Source organism: Saccostrea cucullata, unplaced genomic scaffold (genome assembly GCF_032062105.1).
Source record: "Saccostrea cucullata isolate Sc308-1 unplaced genomic scaffold, CSIRO_AGI_Scuc_v1 ctg25, whole genome shotgun sequence".
Taxonomy (NCBI): Eukaryota; Metazoa; Mollusca; class Bivalvia; order Ostreida; family Ostreidae; genus Saccostrea; species Saccostrea cuccullata.
Genome location: NW_026937967.1, coordinates 389,988 through 409,329, shown reverse-complemented (window position 1 = coordinate 409,329; position 19,342 = coordinate 389,988). Strand labels below are relative to the sequence as shown.

Below are 19,342 nucleotides of genomic sequence, written 5' to 3'. Positions count from 1 at the left end.
TTGATCTTTTAGAATATTAAAGATATGATAATAATATAAATGAAAATATCTTACAGTTATTTTTAAATATTCATATTTAATCCAGTATATGGTGTATTTATCCAACTCTACAAACTGTGATTCAAATTCAGTTTGACAAATACACCATTATGCTGGATTAAAGTGAATATAAAACAGGGATAACGGGGGCTGTTCGAAAATTATTGAGACATTTACTTTAACTCCATAAAGGGCAGAGATAAATTCAGGAAAATTCATCAACATTTAATAAAGAACGAATAAAACAATTATGCAAAATTTCTAATTTATAGGATAATTAGATAAGTTCTGGTGAAATTATGAACATGCAGATGTCTATTGACCTGGAGCAGCATCGCTACGTCAATTTACTAGTACGTCACGTCAGCCGATGATTTCCCATGTAAAACGATATGATCGGGAAGCGTTGACTCTGATCTTTCTTTAATTATTACCATACATAACATTACAAAAATCAGACTGTCTCTTATCTTAAACGATTCTTTAAACAATGTGTACTGTTGCTACACCAGTATGACATGTTCTAGTGTCATATATATACCTGATGATTTAACATCATAAAGCGCCAAATTTATGCAGCGCAGGTCAACGTTATTAATTCCGTTACCGTAAAAAAATTGATGGGCGTCCGGAGCGTTTGATTTTACTCTGATTGAATCATTGGTCAGAAAAATATAAATAAATGAAATAACAATCCCGTAAACATGTTTTGTACTTGTTTTTATTGTTTTAGCAGGTTGGTCAGTTTAGTAAAGAGTTCTACATAGCGCTACACAAAATTTTATGTCTCTCGCTGCTCGATCCGCCTTGACTTCATTCAGTCGTCGTTATTAGATTTCTTTACCTCGCCTCATTTCTTTAATGATCTCCATAATTTTGATCAGAATTCAAACAAACTTGCACAACATGAAGTCAAAGTAGAATTGAAATCTGTAATTATATACATAAATTTAATTATTTTCGCTCTTATTATGGGGCCATCGTGCATGGGTTAGAATGTTGGTAATTACATAATTATTTTCAATACCTGAATTCGTGACTGCGCCGGGTACCCCTACCATTGACATATTTTTATACCACTGAAGAGAAGATATTAAATATTTGTAAATCATTGCTTGCTTTAATGAATTCTAAATGTTTGTCAAATGTTATGCAAATTTTCACCGAAAGACGTTCATTAGAAAGCATACATGTAATTGTACATCGTGTCTCAATATACATGTAATTCCCGAACAGCCCTCGTATTTATAGAATATAAAACATACAAAAAATAATATGTATCATATAAATATTACTTGAAAAATCATGGGATATTGTTCATGTTCATCCTGAAGCGCTTGTATAAATTAATATTACGCCCATTTATGATCCGCCACTCCAATCAATAAATGGGGAGGTAACTCTCAGGTGTAAACATAAACTTGTTGCACCATGTGGAATGACTTGGTTGGCAAGAAGGCGAGTGAATTAGCACCTTGTTTTACCGTGTACAAGTCACCATAGAAAGAGACTGCATTGACAGCCATCGACATGGCAAAAACGCAGGTTTATTGCGGTATGATAGTTCATTCTACGAGGAAAGACTACATGAAAATACTTCAAAAGCATGCCATCGGAGTGAAAGAAGGAAAGGTGAGCCATTAAAAATTATCTGATTGTGGGCTTTTACATATGTTTTAAAGTCCATTCGATGTTTTAATATTTTTGTGTGGATTGTTACAATGTGACAGTTGTTCAAAGGATAGGTGAGTTATGTGTACAAATGTAAGACTGGGTCATTCTATTTAAAGTGTTCATGAATGGGGTTGAAAAGATCAAGTGGTTCGTTGACCTTTTCTCATGTAGTAAAATGCAATGTCGGAGTTAAAATTGATATGCGATACATTTAAAGAAGTGGACAATGTCCATTTCTCTACTTGTCTAAAGAGAGTACGATAATGTAGATATATAATTTTGATTAAAAGTACCCCCGCCCCTAAAATCATAGTTAAATTTAATTAAATCTATTAAAAAAAGAGCGTATGTACCATTGAAAATATTTTAATTTAAAAGACTTTATAATATAATTTAAAAATGCATCAAGAAATTGAAGTAAGCTTGTTAGTTATTTACTACATGTATTTGGATTTTTAGTAATAATCTACATATTGTACCAGTACGTAGTCGTCTATTTTCAAGATGTCTTCTTTTTTAAATAAAAAAAAAAATTGGTATAGCCTACCTTACTTTACTAATGATCTGTTGCTTTTGGTAGATTGTGTTTATTGAAGAATTGGAGAAATTTCAACAGAAAGTTAACGAAAAGGAACACGAAGTTATAAAAATTGGTAAAAAGTACGTAATTTTTAACCTTTGCGCCAAAGCCTATGAACCATTATTACATAATTATTGATTACATGTATATAAATGTTTGATTGCACCACAACATACATTTGACACACTCCCTGTTTCTGAAGGCATGCAACACGAAAGGAAAACGACAAATTTTAATTTTGCAGCATACCTTTATCATGTTTGTGATTTTCAACAATCCGAAACATGTTTCATGCATTCATGCATGTTGTAACTTAATTTTGGTACATATATATTAGGGTTTGCTTTGTGTTAAGTATAAAGTTGGCATTTTTTTTTTTTTTTTTTTTTGGATTTCACTGAAATGAAGATTAGATATGTTTATTTAGTAAACATATGTTTGATAATGTTGTATGTTTAGTAAAAAAAAATTATCGGTTGTGTGGAGGGCGGCAACAAGCATATCTTCTGATAAGATAAATTAAAAAAAATGTTTTGAACAAAAAGAAACTACATGTAATAAAATATCTAAGTAAAACGTCTCATAAAAGATTTAAGCCAATGCAAAAGCTAAATCCTCCGTTACTTTTTCACCTTGATCTAAAAAATGACAAATTTATATATTCACACACACCCTCCCGAAAAGGGTTGGTTGGAACCCAACTTTGAAAATTAATTTTCAAAAAATATAATATTCCTTTAAAACAGTGGATTTCTTATGCCCGGGATGATAGACACTCATATACATGCCCCGCAGTACCCAAACGCCGGGAAAGGATTGGACAGGGGACTCCTAGAATGGCTGACTACCTATACCTTCCCCACAGAGGCCAAATTTCAGGAGCCTGAATTTGCAAAAACTGCATACAACAGAGTTGTGGTAAGGATTGTAAATTCTTCGTATGTTGAAGTCTATTAAATATTTTATTTTATTCCCGACTTCTTTGCGTAATATTACCTGAATGTATATGTACATTATAGATATTTGAATTTCTTTGTAGATTTAATCATACTTTTAAACAAAATTAAGCACCTATAATCCTGACATTTCATGCTTTGTGTAGACATCGAGAGCGGGAAATGCCCTACGATATTATAATGCACCAGTTTTGTTCACTTGATAACAAGGACGTCCGGTCATAGATGAAAAATGAATTACATTGGATAAGTCCATGTAGAATTAATAATGGCTTGCATTATTACTGATTAGAATAATTCATTTGTACCAACCTACCCTAACTTTATGATATCAAACAATGTCCATTGGGTTTGTTCGTTAACAATGATGAATTTTACCCTGTCGAAATTTCAGATTTGACCGCATAAACCTCCGCGTCGAGAGTACTGTAGTTTTTGAACGTCACGTTCTCTTTCTCATAAAGATGTTGTTTTGTGCAAATTATAGATTTATACTTTCATTTTAAACGAAAATGTATTGCAAATCACTGTATCCCCCCACACGGGGGTGGGGGATGAGGGGACGTATCTCACATTTCCACAATCCATAAATTAGCGACTTTGAAAAACATTTATTCATTTTTAGGTAGGTTTTATAATTCACAACGGAACCTGGTTCACTAAATTGTAAGCCCACAATCCTTAACATTTTATATGCAATTCATGAAAATTAATTCCCGCGAATAAAAATGATTCCTCATCAGACAGAGATCGAGGGAATAATGATGGATAAGAATGCTATTATTACAGCATTTTGGAGGCATACACGTTTATATATGGAATAACACTACATGTATTTGATGATTGTTCAAAATTTCTAATTTTATTTCTTCAAATGACTTTTTTTGTAACGTTTTTTCATTTAGAAAAAAAAAACACCGACAATGAGACTTGACTGAAATATCTCCAGGTCGTCGTTTTGCTTTTGACAATCAACGAATCAAAATTTTGTTTTGACGATATGAAGGAAATTATACGTACATTCTGTTAGTTCAGGATTTGAAGAATTAACAACGTCTGACACGGCAACACTTTCATATTAATAGCTTTATTGTCTTTCCTACCTGTCATTTGAAATATATGTGTTTAACAGCGTTGTATTGTTATACAAATTATTTTTACATGCACTTCTCCATTTTGTTTTAATACCTTAATAAAATGTTAATTTTTTATATAACACAGTACATACATTATATTTTGACAGAGACGAACCTTGGAGAATGGTACAACAACGGCAAGTTATTACGGAACTATACACTCTGAGGCTTGTCTGACGTTGTGCGACATCATAGGTACAATTCATCATTTATCAATAACGTTTTCAAGTACTAGGGAAAAGAATAAAAATACATGTTTGACTAACATTTTATTTGTACATGCGAAAAATCAAAGATTTTTTTCTAAAAATAATACTTCGATGTATAGTTCTTAATTTTTCTTCTTCAGAGAAGAACGGTCAGCGGGCACTTGTTGGGAAAGTAAACATGAATACTAATTCACCAGACTACTACATTGAAGAATCTGTGGACAAATCTATTTCAGAAACTCGGAAGTATGATTTCATCTGTCTATATGTATATTGTCTCACCCAATCTCTCTCTCTCTCTCTCTTTCTCTCTCTCTCTCTCTGTGATTGACATTAAAATACCGGGGTATTTGAGATTAAAATGCAATTCTTACCCACAATGTCTGGATATATTAATGCGTCTTTTGAACTGATCATATCATGACTGTTTATCAATTTCAGATTTGTTGATAACGTTCTCCAGAAAAAGGTAAACATAGTTGGTATTTATACATACATATTTCCATTTCTAATTTTTTTCTCTGTGATAACTCTTTGAAAGTTAGGGGTAGTTTATTTCTTGATAATTCTGCCGGAATGTAAATTAGGCAGGTCGATAGATCGGGAGCTACATGTAAGGAGGCCTAATACGCATGCAATTCTCGTGCGCATCTGTCTCTGTGTCTGACGCTAAGAGGCCAAATATGCATGTAAATCTCGTGCGGCTGCCTTTGTGTTTGACGTCGGTTGGCGAGGAATATTGAAATTGGCATGGAAGTCATCATGTGATTTAAATCTAATTATCTACATTTTTAAAGTCTAAATCTACAATTTTATTTCACAATGAAGTGGAAATATAAGGAATCACTGTCTAGTTAGGAGAGTATGTCAAGGACATCAACAATAGTGGGAAACATGGGATAATTTAAGCATAACGGGCTTCGCCAGTTATGCAAATTATCCCATGTTTCCCACTACATGTATTGTTGATGCCCTGACACACCCTCCTAACTAGACAGTGATTCCTTAAATGTAGATGTAGATATGTACAACCTTGTCATTTGTATCAGATAAATAACATTGCATATGTTTGAGGCAATTAACCATTGCATTTTATACATAAAGTATAGTGGGGTTGATATTACACAAAGTTTTGTTTTATAAACTACAAAAATAATTGTTCTTTAACAGCTTCTACAATTCTATATAGCAGATATTCTTGTGTAATTACATGGAAATGGATGCATTGCTTAATGAAATTGAGTACTAGAGGTACTGTGAGCAATGAGCGTACTGTGAGCAATGAGCTCACTAAATAATACCCCCCGCCTCCCATATGAATATAATGGCAGTATCCATGGTTTGCTCTGGAAAATTCAAAATATATGTCAGATCAAAAAGTAAAATAGGAGGTGCACAATGGCAATATGTAATAAAGATTCTGTGAAAGTTTCATTAAATTTCCTTCATTGGTATGAGAGGAGTTGCGGATAAGAGAAGGGTACCCCAAAGCGTAACAGACGGACGGACGGACAGACGCACAGACGGACGGAATTAACGATTACTAAATACCCTCCCGCTTTTCAAGCGGGGGGTATAAAAAAATAATGCATCCTTTAAGTTGTAAGTTAACAATGGGGGCATCATTTTACTGATTTAATGATACGTTTTTACCTGCATCAAGAATAAACTTCACGCATATATTTTGCAGTATGCAAGAGTATTGCCAATTATTACACCCAGGTTTGCAATCTGCTGCAGTCCACAGTTAATGGATGCCTTAGGACTTCTGGCCATCGAAAAGGACTTACATGTGCAAGTAAGTAACACAGTGTGTCACTTACAGAAAAGCTGGGAACAAAATCAAGAATTTACAATTAATGTTGTTGTTTTTTTTTAACAGACGCATATATCGGAAACAAAGGATGAGTGTGAATCAGTAGGTAAAATGTTCCCAGACTGTGAGGACTATCTGGATGTGTATGACAAAGCGGGACTCATCCATGGCAAGGTACATGGCATTGCATGTACGATTTTCTCTCTCTCCCTCTCTCTGTATAGGTTCCAGTGCAAGTTGCCTTGAATACTAGCTAATGTTAATTTTTGCAAGCTGAAGATTAAATAACTTTTGTTTTATCCAGACTGTACTAGGTCATGGAATTTACTTGTCTGAAAAAGAGAGGAAGAAGATTAAGGAGAAAGGTGCATCTATATCACACTGTCCCAACTCCAACTTATCGTGAGTGTACAAAAGATTACAATGCCAGATAATTCTAAGTTTTTTTGTTTTGTACAAGTACATGACTGTACATACTTTACCATGTTTATAAGTACAGAGTGTTAATGTCCTTGTTGTAGTATACGAAGTGGAATTTTTAATGCACGCCAATGTCTTTCAGAAGGTATAAAAGTAGGACTGGGCACAGGTAAGATACTAGAACATAATAATCCACTGCAACAAACACATGTGATTTATACAATGTATTTGTTGCAGTTCATTGCATTTATAGGGGCTTTTGCCCAAGTTAAGACTACTAAATAAGAATATTTTTACGTTATTTTGAATCTGAACCTGATTTCTTTTATTATATATCTTAAATATGTTTAATATGTTTGATTGACAAATACAGTTTGATGAGTTTAATTTTTTGGAATTTAAAAAGAACATAGGAAGCGACACTTATGCATTCCATCATATACAAAAATTGAACACTGTTTCAGTAGCCAGAGGATTCACTTAATATATTTTGTTTAACTTGCCAAATATTAAAAAATGCACATTTTGGGAACAGAGTTAACAAGATGTTCCTGTCATCAAAATATTTCTTTCTTTCTTTTAGATGTGTCTGGAGGGTACAGCCCCTCCATGCTTGATGCCATGAGGACAGCGATACATACCTCCAACATGTGGGCAATCAAAGACCCCACCCACAAACCCATCACCCACAGGGAAGCCTTTATGATGGCAACATATGGTGGTAGCCAAGGTATCAGTACATTACACATGTCGCCATTGATTTTACATGTAAACCAGATTTAAATAATGTACATAATGAAGTCAAATACTTAGTTGACTGCTGCAGCCCAAGTTCAAATTCGTGAGCATAAATAATTAAATACACATGAAGCATGGGGTCTGAAGTTAATAAACTTGTTTGACCTTTTAGTACTCATCAATGGAATACAATATAAGCAGATAGGGTCTGTGTACTTTACTATTAAGCTATTTGTAATAAATGTCTTTATGATTTTCAGGGTTAATGTGTACAAGGTTTACAATTATGCTATTTGTAATACTAGTAAATGTCTTAATATGCTCATTTTCAGTGATCATTACTGTGTAATTAGGGTAAATAGGTCACAAGGTTGTGGATTGCCACTGTGCCATTTTTCATCCTCAGGTAGTTTTTCTCATACATGTACTTTTAAAGAAATATATGTTCTTTAAAAATCTTCTTCTCAAGAATAACAAAGCCATAATTGATCATATTTATATGGAAGCATCCTCAGGTAGTGTAGATTCAAATTTGTTCAAATCATGACCCCCAGGGGTAGGGCGGCGCCAAAATGGCTGACCAAAGTTTTACATAGAAATATATAGGAAAATTCTTTAAAAATCTTCTTCTCAAGAATAGCAAACTAATTGATCATATTTATATGGAAGCATCCTACAAATCATGACCCCCAGTAGTGGGTGACATTGTATTTTTTAAAATATTAAATAATTTTTTTTTCATTTAAAACTATATAGATTCTTCTTCTTCTCAAGAATAACAAAGCCATATTTCTTTTATGACAGTGTTGTTTGTTCAAATCATGACTTGGCCGATTTTACAATTTTTATTTCTTCTCCATAGCAAAGCCATAATTGTGAATGTTACATAAACTATGTGGCCGACCAAAGTTTTACATAGAAATATATAGTTCTTTAAAAAACTAAATAACAAAGAATAATTGATCATATTTATATAATTATGGAAGCCTTTTGTAGATTCAATTTGTCAAATCATGAGATAAAATGGCACATTAAAATGTATAGGTTCTTTAAAAATCTTCTTCTCAAGAATAGGTTTCATGGGACTACATTTCAGCTTTTCAAGTATAAACCAATTCTGAGCCACAGTGCTCACGGTCATTCAGTGTTTTCATTCAATTTATATTAATGCATTTCCTTTTGTATGTAAAAATAAATGTAGATGACCTTTCATTGTCAAAGAGATACACATTAAAATTAGATGGTTTCAGTACATGTAGATAAATGAAAATGATCATTCAGTTCATTTGTAAACTGCATTTTCTTTTCAGGTACATTGATACTCTAATAAGTGGGATAACTCTTAATGATACAAATGTCTTTTATTCCTTCATAAATTTGTCAAGTTGAAGTGCCTTTTTTGTCAAATTTTGCCCGGAAAGCCATCCTACAATTGTTTGTATTTTATTTAGCATATACATTTCCTTTGGAAAATCAGAAAAGTTAAAGAAACATTTTATATGAGTGAGCAGAGGGTTTATGAACCTTAATATGCAATGTTTAATGGCAATTATCAAGATTGATAGTTTCTAGTTTCACAAATACATCTGCTTTATATTTTTAGCTTTAGCCGTCGATCACCTGTGTGGAAACTTTGAAGTGGGGAAGGAATTTGATGCCCTGTTGATAAAGCTTGACTGTCCTGGTTCACAGGTTGATATATTTGAGGAGGATTCTCTAGAAGACCTGGTGCAGAAATTCATTTACCTTGGTAATGATTTTTTTATTTTAAAAATGTTAAAGAAAGATTTCATCAAAAGAAGCATTTAGTTACCATTTAGAATAAAAATCCACTCTCAAAAACTAAGCTATGCAATTTTCAAACTTTTTTATTTCAAGTGATTTGTAAAAAAAAAAATGCTCACTGCATTGGATGCAATGTTCTTAATTAACATTTAATCTCAAATGAAATGATTTGACAAAGAATTATTATTTAATTAATAATTAATTAAACTAACGTTTGTATTATTTATAACTTTGTATCAAATTTACACCCATCTTACATATATAACTGTATGTATTTTAGGTGATAGCAGAAATATTCAGAAAGTTTTTGTTAATGGAGAGGATGTTTTACAACGAAGCGTCACAGAAAATGGATCCCAGGAGCAAAATGATATATAATACTAAAGATACCAAGAATTAAAAAAAATTAAATGACCTCAGTAGATTAGAATTATTCAAGATCACAACGTGCCTTTAATAGCGATCATAGGCCACTAGGAAACATTTGTAATTTTGAATATCCTTCATATTGAAGTCAACAGCTTTTTTAAAGCAGTATTTATCTGCAAATATGGAAAAAAACAAAGCATAATTTACATGTTGCGTTTTTGAAAAAAATATTTATGAAGAATGTGTCATAATAATTTAGTAATACGTCATTATTCAATGGATGTTGTGAATTTTTTTCAAGTTCTGATACATGTAAATTATGAGAGCTCTACTGAAGTAAAGAGGGGGACTATGAAAGTTGATTTGGTAGATATGTTGTTAAAGGTTTGTATTTTGATAGAATGTTTGAAAAAAATAGCTTTGTGACAGGTTGCTGAGGTACAAGTTTATTAAAGTCGTTTTGAAGAATGTTACTGTTAGATTTTTATGTTTGTTAGATTGCAGATAACGATATATTTCTATATTTTGATATATATTTTTAAGGAAACAGCATTCTTTACATATTGATATTTTTAGAAAATTATATGTTTAATTTTTACGTGTTTTAATGATTAAATGTAATTGAATAATCTAAAATTTGATTTATATGTATCGATGACATGGCACATTTTAAACTGGTTTCTTTGAAGTTTAAAAAAGATTAAAGTGTATAAAAGATTACGAACTACTTATATTTTTGAAAAGAAGTGCAAAGCCAAAGTTGTTTGACAAGTAGATACCTCATTTACTCATTTTGGAGATATTTTCATGTATTTAGTTAATCGATGCTTTTGGGAATTGCAGAGTGTGTTCCTATATAAGGACATTTAATTTTGAAAAATCTTAAAGCTTTAATCAAAAATGGTTTTAGACATATTGATACTAAATAGAAATAATGATAATAGGTAATGCTACATATGCTGACATTATATTAACACAGCTGGGTCATTTATTACACTTTACATGTTATCTTTGCTAAATAATTATGTGTAACAGTTTATCATTCAGAATAAAATTCTAATTTTAAACCAGAATTTTTTTTCATAACAATGTAACAAGATGAAAAAATTCAAGAAGTATCTTTTTTTTTTTTTTTACACTTTGCTAAAAATTTCGTTTTTTATAAACAACTTTTCTGTTTGATATCCATCAGAGAATGGTGAATATATTAAGTCTTGAAAATGTGTAAAAATAGATTAATTTTTCTCAATATTGCAGATTTATTGAAAACAAAGTATAGGTGTACATTTTTGACATAATTATGGTAATATTCGTAAATTTCATTTATTTTTCTTCATTTATCTGTATATGAAGTAGTTGTTGTTTTAATGGAACTATAGCGAATATATACAGCATAGTTCATTGATTCTCAAGGAAGTAATATAATGGTTTATGGTTAGTATTAATCATGGGAAGCAGATAATTAATAAGTTAACATATTCCACATCACTTGAAACTGAAGGATTATCATCAAATTGAATGTTGTTATAATTATGTATTTGTTGTTTAAAATAAATTTATAATTTAGTTCTTTCTTTTCTTTTCTTTTTTATTTTCCCTTGTACGTACAATGTAATTACTGGCATATAGAGGTAAGTTTAAATGAAAACATTGTATAATACTAAGGGTCATGACAAAGGGCTACTTATCTTAGAAGATTAAAAGTGTGTTATTGATACTTTAAATTTTATAACTAGATAGATATACACAATTACAAGAAAAATAATAAGTGTGTATACGTATAATTATCAGATTTTAAAAAAATCTTGCCAGTATTTTATCTCCTCGTTACATGTATATTTGATCTTTATGGGACATAATATTCCGGAATTATTAAAGCTTATCAAGAAAACTTTTATTGTTATTTTTTCTGTATTTCCGCTGTAAATATTTGTAATCTGGTGCCCCTTCTTCCAAGTTTCGATTTCTGACGCGTATCTATAACCGTCACGAAAATTATTATTTTTCAAACCTACATATATACAGTAATGCATCAATTAATTAGTTCAGTGTATTAAAAAATAAAGAGGGCGTGCAATATTCTGATCCTAATAACATGAACTGAAGCATAAATAAATAAACTGTGTTTAGAATTAAGTTGGTTCTCGTAAATGATTGCTCATCTAAACCTTGAGAGCAAGATCTAGAACTTCTTCTTATCACAGTGGCATTTCAGCGTCTTTCTTCTTTGAGTCGTGGTTTTCATAAAATGGCCTCAAAACCAAGAATAAATGTAGATGTGGTCAGCGATGTTATCTGACCCTGGTGTTGGGTTGGGAAGAGGAAAATGGAACTCGCCATGGACTCCTTGAAAGACAAGTTTGATTTCCATGTGCGATGGGAGCCATTCTTCCTCAAACCCAACACTCCACCAGAGGGAATTCCCAAACCAGCAGCCTACACTGACCCAAATAACCCAAGGTGAGTTTAAATTAACATGTGAAGAAAATAGCATTTATCTTTCTTTTTTCATGTATATAGCTAAAGTTTGTTAAGCCTAGTTCCATTTCGACTTTGTTTTAAAAAAAATTGAATTCCAGAGTTGCCTCTCTGATCCAAAGTGGAGCTGAGATTGGATTACAGTTTACCCATAAATGCCCTGTATTTCCAAACACACTGAAGGCACATGCATTGATGGAATATTCAAAAGAAATTGATAATGGTCAGAAACAAAATGACGTGGCGGAAAAACTATTCAAGGTACGATTTGAAAAAATACTAATATATTTTGAGTAAAAATGATCAGTTAAACTATTCAAGACATGTAATTTATTCAAAAGAAATATGAACATTTAAAACGAACGTAATAAAGTAAATTAAAGTATTTTATACAATTTAGCACAAGAAATACATACTGTTATACAATGTCATGTAAGTGATACTTTAGAAAATAAATGCATCCTTTTAACCGCAAATTAAGTTTAAATGTACATCATAACATTTACATAGTTTACACGTATTTATAATTTTCAGAAATATTTCACGGACGGAGAGAAACTATCTGACGAGACTTTACTTGAAGTAGTACAAGATGCTGGTTTAAGTAAAGATGGATTTTTAAGTTATGTCACTAATCCTGATAATCTGGAGAAAGTAGTCAGCAAGGCCGCCAGTTGGTCATCCAAAGGAATATCAGGTTACTACAATTTCTTTATAAAGCTTAAGAACAAGATCAATTGATTTAATTCAAATAAACATGTTATTTATAATCAGATTTTACGATATTTGTCGGACCAGTTCTGTTATTGAAGTTTTTATTTAATAATGTCACCAGTTCTATTAGTATTTTAATTTAAGTTCTGCATCTAGAGCTTTTACATATAAAACGAATTAAAATAAAAATATTTGTTCATCCTTCAAAATAAGCATTGTTACAAATGTCGTGTGTGAAATTATTAATTTAAGTTTTATTTCATTTATTTATTATATTTTCCTTTTACAAAGAATGATATCTTCTATAAAATCTTTTTTAAAATTATCGAATAATATGTATTGGAAAATTACACTAGTCGTTGTGTTTTAAAGAGAAAAAAAATACTTCATTTTTAAGATACCGAAATTAAAAAAAAATAAATAGATATTGACGATCTGCATTCTGAAAACTAACCATGTTGTCTATGGAATTATTTTTGAACAGGTGTGCCAACGTTTTACATGAACGGTCATAAGATGTTTTCAGGGGCCCAAGATCCTCACACTTTCAGCAGAATGTTTGAAATCGCAGCAACAAAATTCCCTCTTCAGTCTGAGAGCAAAAATTAAAGGACAAAGGCACTGAAATCAAGAACATTCGATATAAATAACACAGTGATTGCTTATATATATCTATGTTTTAATTTGATAAAGACAATATGAATGTATACATGATATAAAGAATCATGACAACTCTATCATAAACAGATCGAAAAAGGAATTTCAAAAATTTCTGTCTATCAACAAACACGTACACTGAAACAAAACTTCAGAACTGGATAAAAAATTATTCAAAATACTTTGTTAAAACATATTTATTACGTAACTCAGGAATGTTGATGAACAGTCAAATGTTTGTTGTGTACTTGTGAATAAATGAAGCTTTTTATGGAAAAAAGTCTCCCATAAAAATTGGATACAAATTTTGTCACAGACAACAAATATTTGACTATTCTGTTCGTTATTGATTATTTTTACTTGCCAGTTGCCTGATTTGTTGAATAACCTTGGATGTTTTGAGATAGTTATTGCTGATATGATATTTCTGGTTTTTCCTATTCTTTTTGTTAATTGTTTAATCGAACATTTTTAAGCCAAAAGGTTACCTTTGTAAACAGACTAATAATTGCTCGTATTATTCCTAACCATATTAATAGCAACATTTATTTTGGTTTTTATTAAAATACTATAATACAGTATGATGTATCTGTATACATAAAAATGAAAAGTATTTATTTTATTCGTATGTATATCAATGTCATATCATTCAACTTAATATGAATAAATATGCCATACACGGTGATACACCTACATGTACGTGTATAATTATATTATTAGTCTCTGTAAAGTGACATATTTATGTTTGAATCATGCACATGTAATATAGAGTTTGGCACTAGTAATTTAAAGTCTTTTCTATAACATATTTGGATTTCTACCAGTGTCCAAAATTCCAAATGGCATTTTTCTTATTTCACTCCCAGATTCCAACGAAACGGTTACATCTAGACGGCTTGGATTGTAAACTCCAATTGCAACTACGTCTTCCTCGGTAATGTTGACATCACTGAATGTTCCCAGAAGTCTATTTTGATTGACGTCAACAAGTTGAATGGTTCTTTTTAGCGCATTTATGCAGAGGCCATACGAGCATATCTGCGAAGTACCTGCTCGATCACTAGAGACCGGCTCGTGAACGAAGGTCGAATTACAATGGGCAAAAAGGCAAACTTTATAACAGTCTATACAGTGACATATCTGGAGAGACCAACCACTATTTCGAAAGAATGTACTTTCAGACATATCAATTTCTCGAAGATTGTTGATAGCAACCTCAACAATAAGATTTGAGGCCTTCATGTCTCTAAATATTCTGTATTCCACATGGAACTGAAAATAAGCAAAAATAGCTTTATTTAGTTTTAAAGTAAGGAGTGATCCAGTGTAATTTTTCAGATGCTTCCCAGCCAGGAGTTGTCTTTTTGTTTCCCACATCTCTTTGTTACTCAATATGCGGTGATCTTTGGACAAGCATCTATCTCTGTGCAAAGTAGTTACATCAAAGTAAATAGGAGGACCTGTAAAAAGAAAGAAAGTTGAATTGTTTCAATAGAAAACAATATAAGCAAGTCAGAAGCCATTCCTATCATGATGCATTCTTGACTATAGAGGGAACAACAAAGGACAGAGTCCATTTTATTGATATAAAGCAATAGAGATACAATGTATATCATGGACCTCGCTGTCCTGAGACTGTATTCATTTTGTTTACGCGTAATTGAATCATTGTAAAACATGTGATAATGCTTCATTGTCTGGAACGAGGAAGAAATATTTCATTATGCACCGCTGCTTCTTGTTGTAGATGGTAATTGAAAGTTAAGACCCAATTTATTATATTGTAAGCTCCCCACGGATGGCCTTTCATAAATGGGGTTAGGTGCCTACACAAGAAAAGATCCTCACAGCTCATAGACATGAGCGCCGAATATAAATCTAAATTTGCAGGTCTAAATTCAATTTAAGTGAAAATAAAGGGACTTTCATAACCAACCAAGAAGCAAACCATGTAATCTCTGATCCATTACTTATGCTATACCACTGACTAGTATTTTATTATTAATTTAAGGGTTTCCGTCGCAAATTAATGAATTTGCCAACAGGACAGGGATATAACATTGAGAGTTCCTCAATATACTTCTATCTTATCAATAACCTTGGTGATAAGTCTCTGAAAATCCAACACTTACGAAAGTTAACAACTCCGCCTCTGACAACTGGCAGCTCAATGGAGTGTTTGTGTTCAAAGGATTCCAAAAATACATCAGTTCTTGAACGTCTTAAGGGAGGTACAAGTCTGTCCTCTGGTACTCGTGGTGGTGGACGTAGACCAATAGCACTAAAGGGTCTGTTGCATCTGACGGTAATGTTGCTCACCTTCGTGGGTCCCGATGAAAGATTCAGCCATTCCAGTGGTGGAAGACATTTCTTTGGACTAAATGCTTCCCAGTCATTTACTTTGTGTTGTCCTGTAAATACTCAAATTGTAAAAATTAATTGATCAAGCTACACTTTTTTAAAATACAGTATGTAGAAAAATTCTTGTGATGGTATCCATTACATATATGTGTATAAAATACATATACATGTAATTATCTAAGTAAACACCTATGTGTCTGATGAGAATCTTTAGATTTTTCGTATATACACATTATGTACAACTGACATATTAGGCATGGTTAATCAAAAAGTTTATGAAATATGGAGATTACGCACAGTAATGAAGCACAAAATTCTTAAATTCATAGAAACAATACAAATTGAGAGAAAAGCAAACATGGACCTAAAAAAATTAGAGCATTTGCTCTATAGACACGGAGTAAGGAGTTGCTCCTTGCGTCGCAGTTTTGAATCTTGGGACGTGGTCTTAATAGGATGAGACTGTTTAAATAGAGTTAGTGCTCGCACATACATGTAATAGATCCCTTCACTGCTCAAAGCCTTAAGTGTACATTTATATATTTGCTGCCCTCCATCGGCAAGAAGTGACGTCTCAATATTAATTAAAATTATCGAAAAGGGAATTTAAACACAAATTGAACAAACTAAAAATATCAGACGGGATAAGGTGCCATTGGGAAGTAAGCATCCCCTGTCGATTGGCATAACCCTCCGTTTGCTAAATGTGTAAATAATGGCAGACTGACATTTTTCATAAAAAACGTTAGTCAGCATTCGACTTATTGATAGATTGTAAGTGCTATCGACCGTAGAATTTGCAAAATGTTGACCTTAATCGAGACATTAATCATGATATTCTTGCTTTATCCACTCATTTTTTCAATTATTTGTCTTTGAAAAGTTGTACGGGCTCGAGCAGCAGCTTAATTTCTCGTGTGTATCGTATCAATTGGAATGTTATCAAATGACTATATCTAATGATACATGTTTATAGAAAGAAAACGTTGCAAGAAAATTTACCTCGAATGTTGGGCAAAGATTTAAGCTGCATATATTTTCCTTGCTGATTTTCCTTGGCAACATTTAAGCCTGTATCCACAATGTGGCTCTCTCTCTCGAGTTTTATGAAATCTGTCTGTTGCTTTGTCACTTGTACCTGGTTTGTTTGTTTGCTTGATTTTTGTCCAGAAGAGTTTTCTGTCAATGCAGCCTTTGGTCTGCATTCAACAATACTCGGCTCTGAAAGGGAGATAATTTTTATAATTCATATCAAATCATCAATTTTTTGCATCCCTTCTTTTAACAGTTGCTTTTTTGTCATTTCTCAGGAGGTAATGCACTACGCGTAGACAATGCAGTTGATGAATGTATAATAAGATTTTTTTCCTTATACAAATACAAAAATAGCGTAAAAATCTATTTTACATATCAATTTTTTCTCTATCTCCCTATAGTACGTGATTTCTTTAGATATAATTCAAGTAAGAACTCTAACATGTACCTGCTTCTTTAACCTGGATTGCTTTCGATTTTGTATCTTTAACATTGTCTGTTTCCTTCTGAGGTTTTAGCTGTGCAACTTGGTCTGTGTTCTCGCAAATGAAAATTTCTGAGGCAACGTTTACGTCATGATTTTGTACCAAAACTCTACAAGTGTATTTTCCTTGAATATCAGGTTTCCATTTCAAAGAATACTTTGCATCCGACCATGTTGCTGTGAATTTTACACCCTTTTCTTCACTCGAATTTATATATAATGAAATGCCATTAATTTGACTTGAGAAAGGCGTTCCAGTGTCGTCTTTTAGATGGATAAATATTTCAATGGTTTGGTGCACAACTGCTTTTTCCGGGAGTTCAATGAATGAATGCTCTGAGGAAACAGACAAATCTTTTACGTTTCCGAGAGTTTTTACAAATGCCTTTACTGAAGTTGTAAATGTGTCAACATCATACTCAAAGTGGGAAAAGTCATCAGGTTTGCATGTCAATGTTTTCTCATTCAAGGAACGCATTCTTTTGATGATCACTGGGAAGATTTCGATCAGAAAACTAGGATCTCCCAACATTTTGAACGTATTCAAAAATTCCTTTAAATGCATACAGGAATTTTGAAATTGCTCACACTCGTCAATACCTTTCTGAAAATCAGTTTTCTTTAATTCAACTGATTCTCTTAAGTTGGCTTTGATAACTTCACGCCTGCCTTGCATTAACTTAATGCATATATTAAATGAATCATCTATCTCCTTGTACAGTCTCGATTCCAAATTGGATAGTCTATCTTCCTCCTCTTGACAAAGCTTTCTATTTTCTTGATACTGTTTGACATTCTTCTGTAATATTTCTAATTGCTCTGCCAGTTTGCTTTGAACCATATTAATATGCTCTTGCAGGCTGATAAAAGCATGGGTCTGGTGTTCAGCGAGACAACACTCAGCACATATAGGCTTTGAACAGTTCTGATTTGTGCAATAAAATTTCTGCTCTTGATGCAGATGATTTGGAACTTGACATTTTGAAATTCCCGCATGCGCAATGTTTTTAAGAACTGACCAGTCACCCTTGAGATTTTCAATGGCAAATACTGTGTGATTTTGGAAGTCACTCCAAATCTTATGAGCTTTGTCGCATTCCCCACAAAGAAAGAAAGAACACTGCTGACAAAATATTACTACAGATTCATTGTTGCGTTTACAATTTCCACATAGAATTTGGTCACGCTCTGAGAAGACTTCAACAAACTTTTGGTAAACTTCCCATCGTTTGTCTACTTGCAAATCGGTAATGGCCCTCCCTCGAAAATCATTGGATTCATTACAATTTGGACAACAAAATGAATTATTTGATAATTTCTTCTGTAGGCAATTTAAACAAAATGAGTGTAGACAGTCCAGCAATCGAGGACTGTGTTCGTTTTCATCAAAAGTATTCTGACATAACGAACACTTAAGAAATTCTTTCAATTTCTCAGTATTTAACTTGTTTAAAGACGTCGCCATTGGTGGTCTGCAAGATTTCTCCTAAATTTCAGGGGAAAAAGGATTATTCTAAAAGAGAAATTTTAAGATGTAAGGTACCATGAATATTCTTAAATTTATACATTTCATTTAAACAGTAAAATTTTTTAAATATAACGTTATACATGTATGTATACAAAAAAGGAAATATTTCATTACCGTATAGCGAAATTTCAGACCATTCTCATTAGAGGTCCTAAGCTTTTGAAGGTATATGAATTAACTTTCACCGGATGATTGGTTTTGAAAAATTATCGATTAAATGAAAAACAAAAAGCCTATTTAAACGATCTTATGCTTTGTCAAAATATGCGTATACCATATATCGTTTGACATTTAGAGGAGACATTTAAAAGAAAGTGAATTAATTTTAAAGCATATATTCTTCTCAAAAGAAGAAGATTTCGG

The 19,342-nt window shown here is 32.2% G+C and overlaps 3 protein-coding genes across 3 annotated transcripts; 2 read left to right on the top strand and 1 right to left on the bottom strand.

The window, feature by feature from the left end:
- The first annotated feature begins 1,415 nt into the window (after positions 1–1,415).
- On the top strand, positions 1,416–9,904 carry LOC134249151 (guanine deaminase-like). The gene is made up of 13 exons (XM_062731507.1): positions 1,416–1,671; positions 2,294–2,373; positions 3,040–3,211; positions 4,493–4,580; positions 4,735–4,840; positions 5,036–5,063; positions 6,285–6,392; positions 6,477–6,584; positions 6,715–6,812; positions 6,932–6,999; positions 7,414–7,560; positions 9,172–9,318; positions 9,634–9,904. Exons 1-13 carry the CDS (start codon positions 1,570–1,572, stop codon positions 9,729–9,731), a joined length of 1,350 nt encoding a protein of 449 aa, XP_062587491.1. The 5' UTR covers positions 1,416–1,569; the 3' UTR covers positions 9,732–9,904.
- Positions 9,905–11,864: 1,960 nt separating this feature from the next.
- LOC134249186 (uncharacterized protein YwbO-like) lies at positions 11,865–14,356 on the top strand. Its single transcript, XM_062731561.1, has 4 exons — positions 11,865–12,182; positions 12,302–12,461; positions 12,735–12,897; positions 13,399–14,356. Exons 1-4 carry the CDS (start codon positions 11,971–11,973, stop codon positions 13,521–13,523), a joined length of 660 nt encoding a protein of 219 aa, XP_062587545.1. The 5' UTR covers positions 11,865–11,970; the 3' UTR covers positions 13,524–14,356.
- A 27-nt stretch (positions 14,357–14,383) lies between these two features.
- LOC134249170 (tripartite motif-containing protein 3-like) lies at positions 14,384–18,916 on the bottom strand. The gene is made up of 4 exons (XM_062731546.1): positions 17,410–18,916; positions 16,935–17,153; positions 15,704–15,982; positions 14,384–15,031 (listed from the first exon to the last, which is right to left on the bottom strand). Coding segments are annotated over exons 1-2 (1,509 nt in total). The 3' UTR covers positions 14,384–15,031; positions 15,704–15,982; positions 16,935–17,151.
- Between the last annotated feature and the right edge of the window lie 426 nt (positions 18,917–19,342).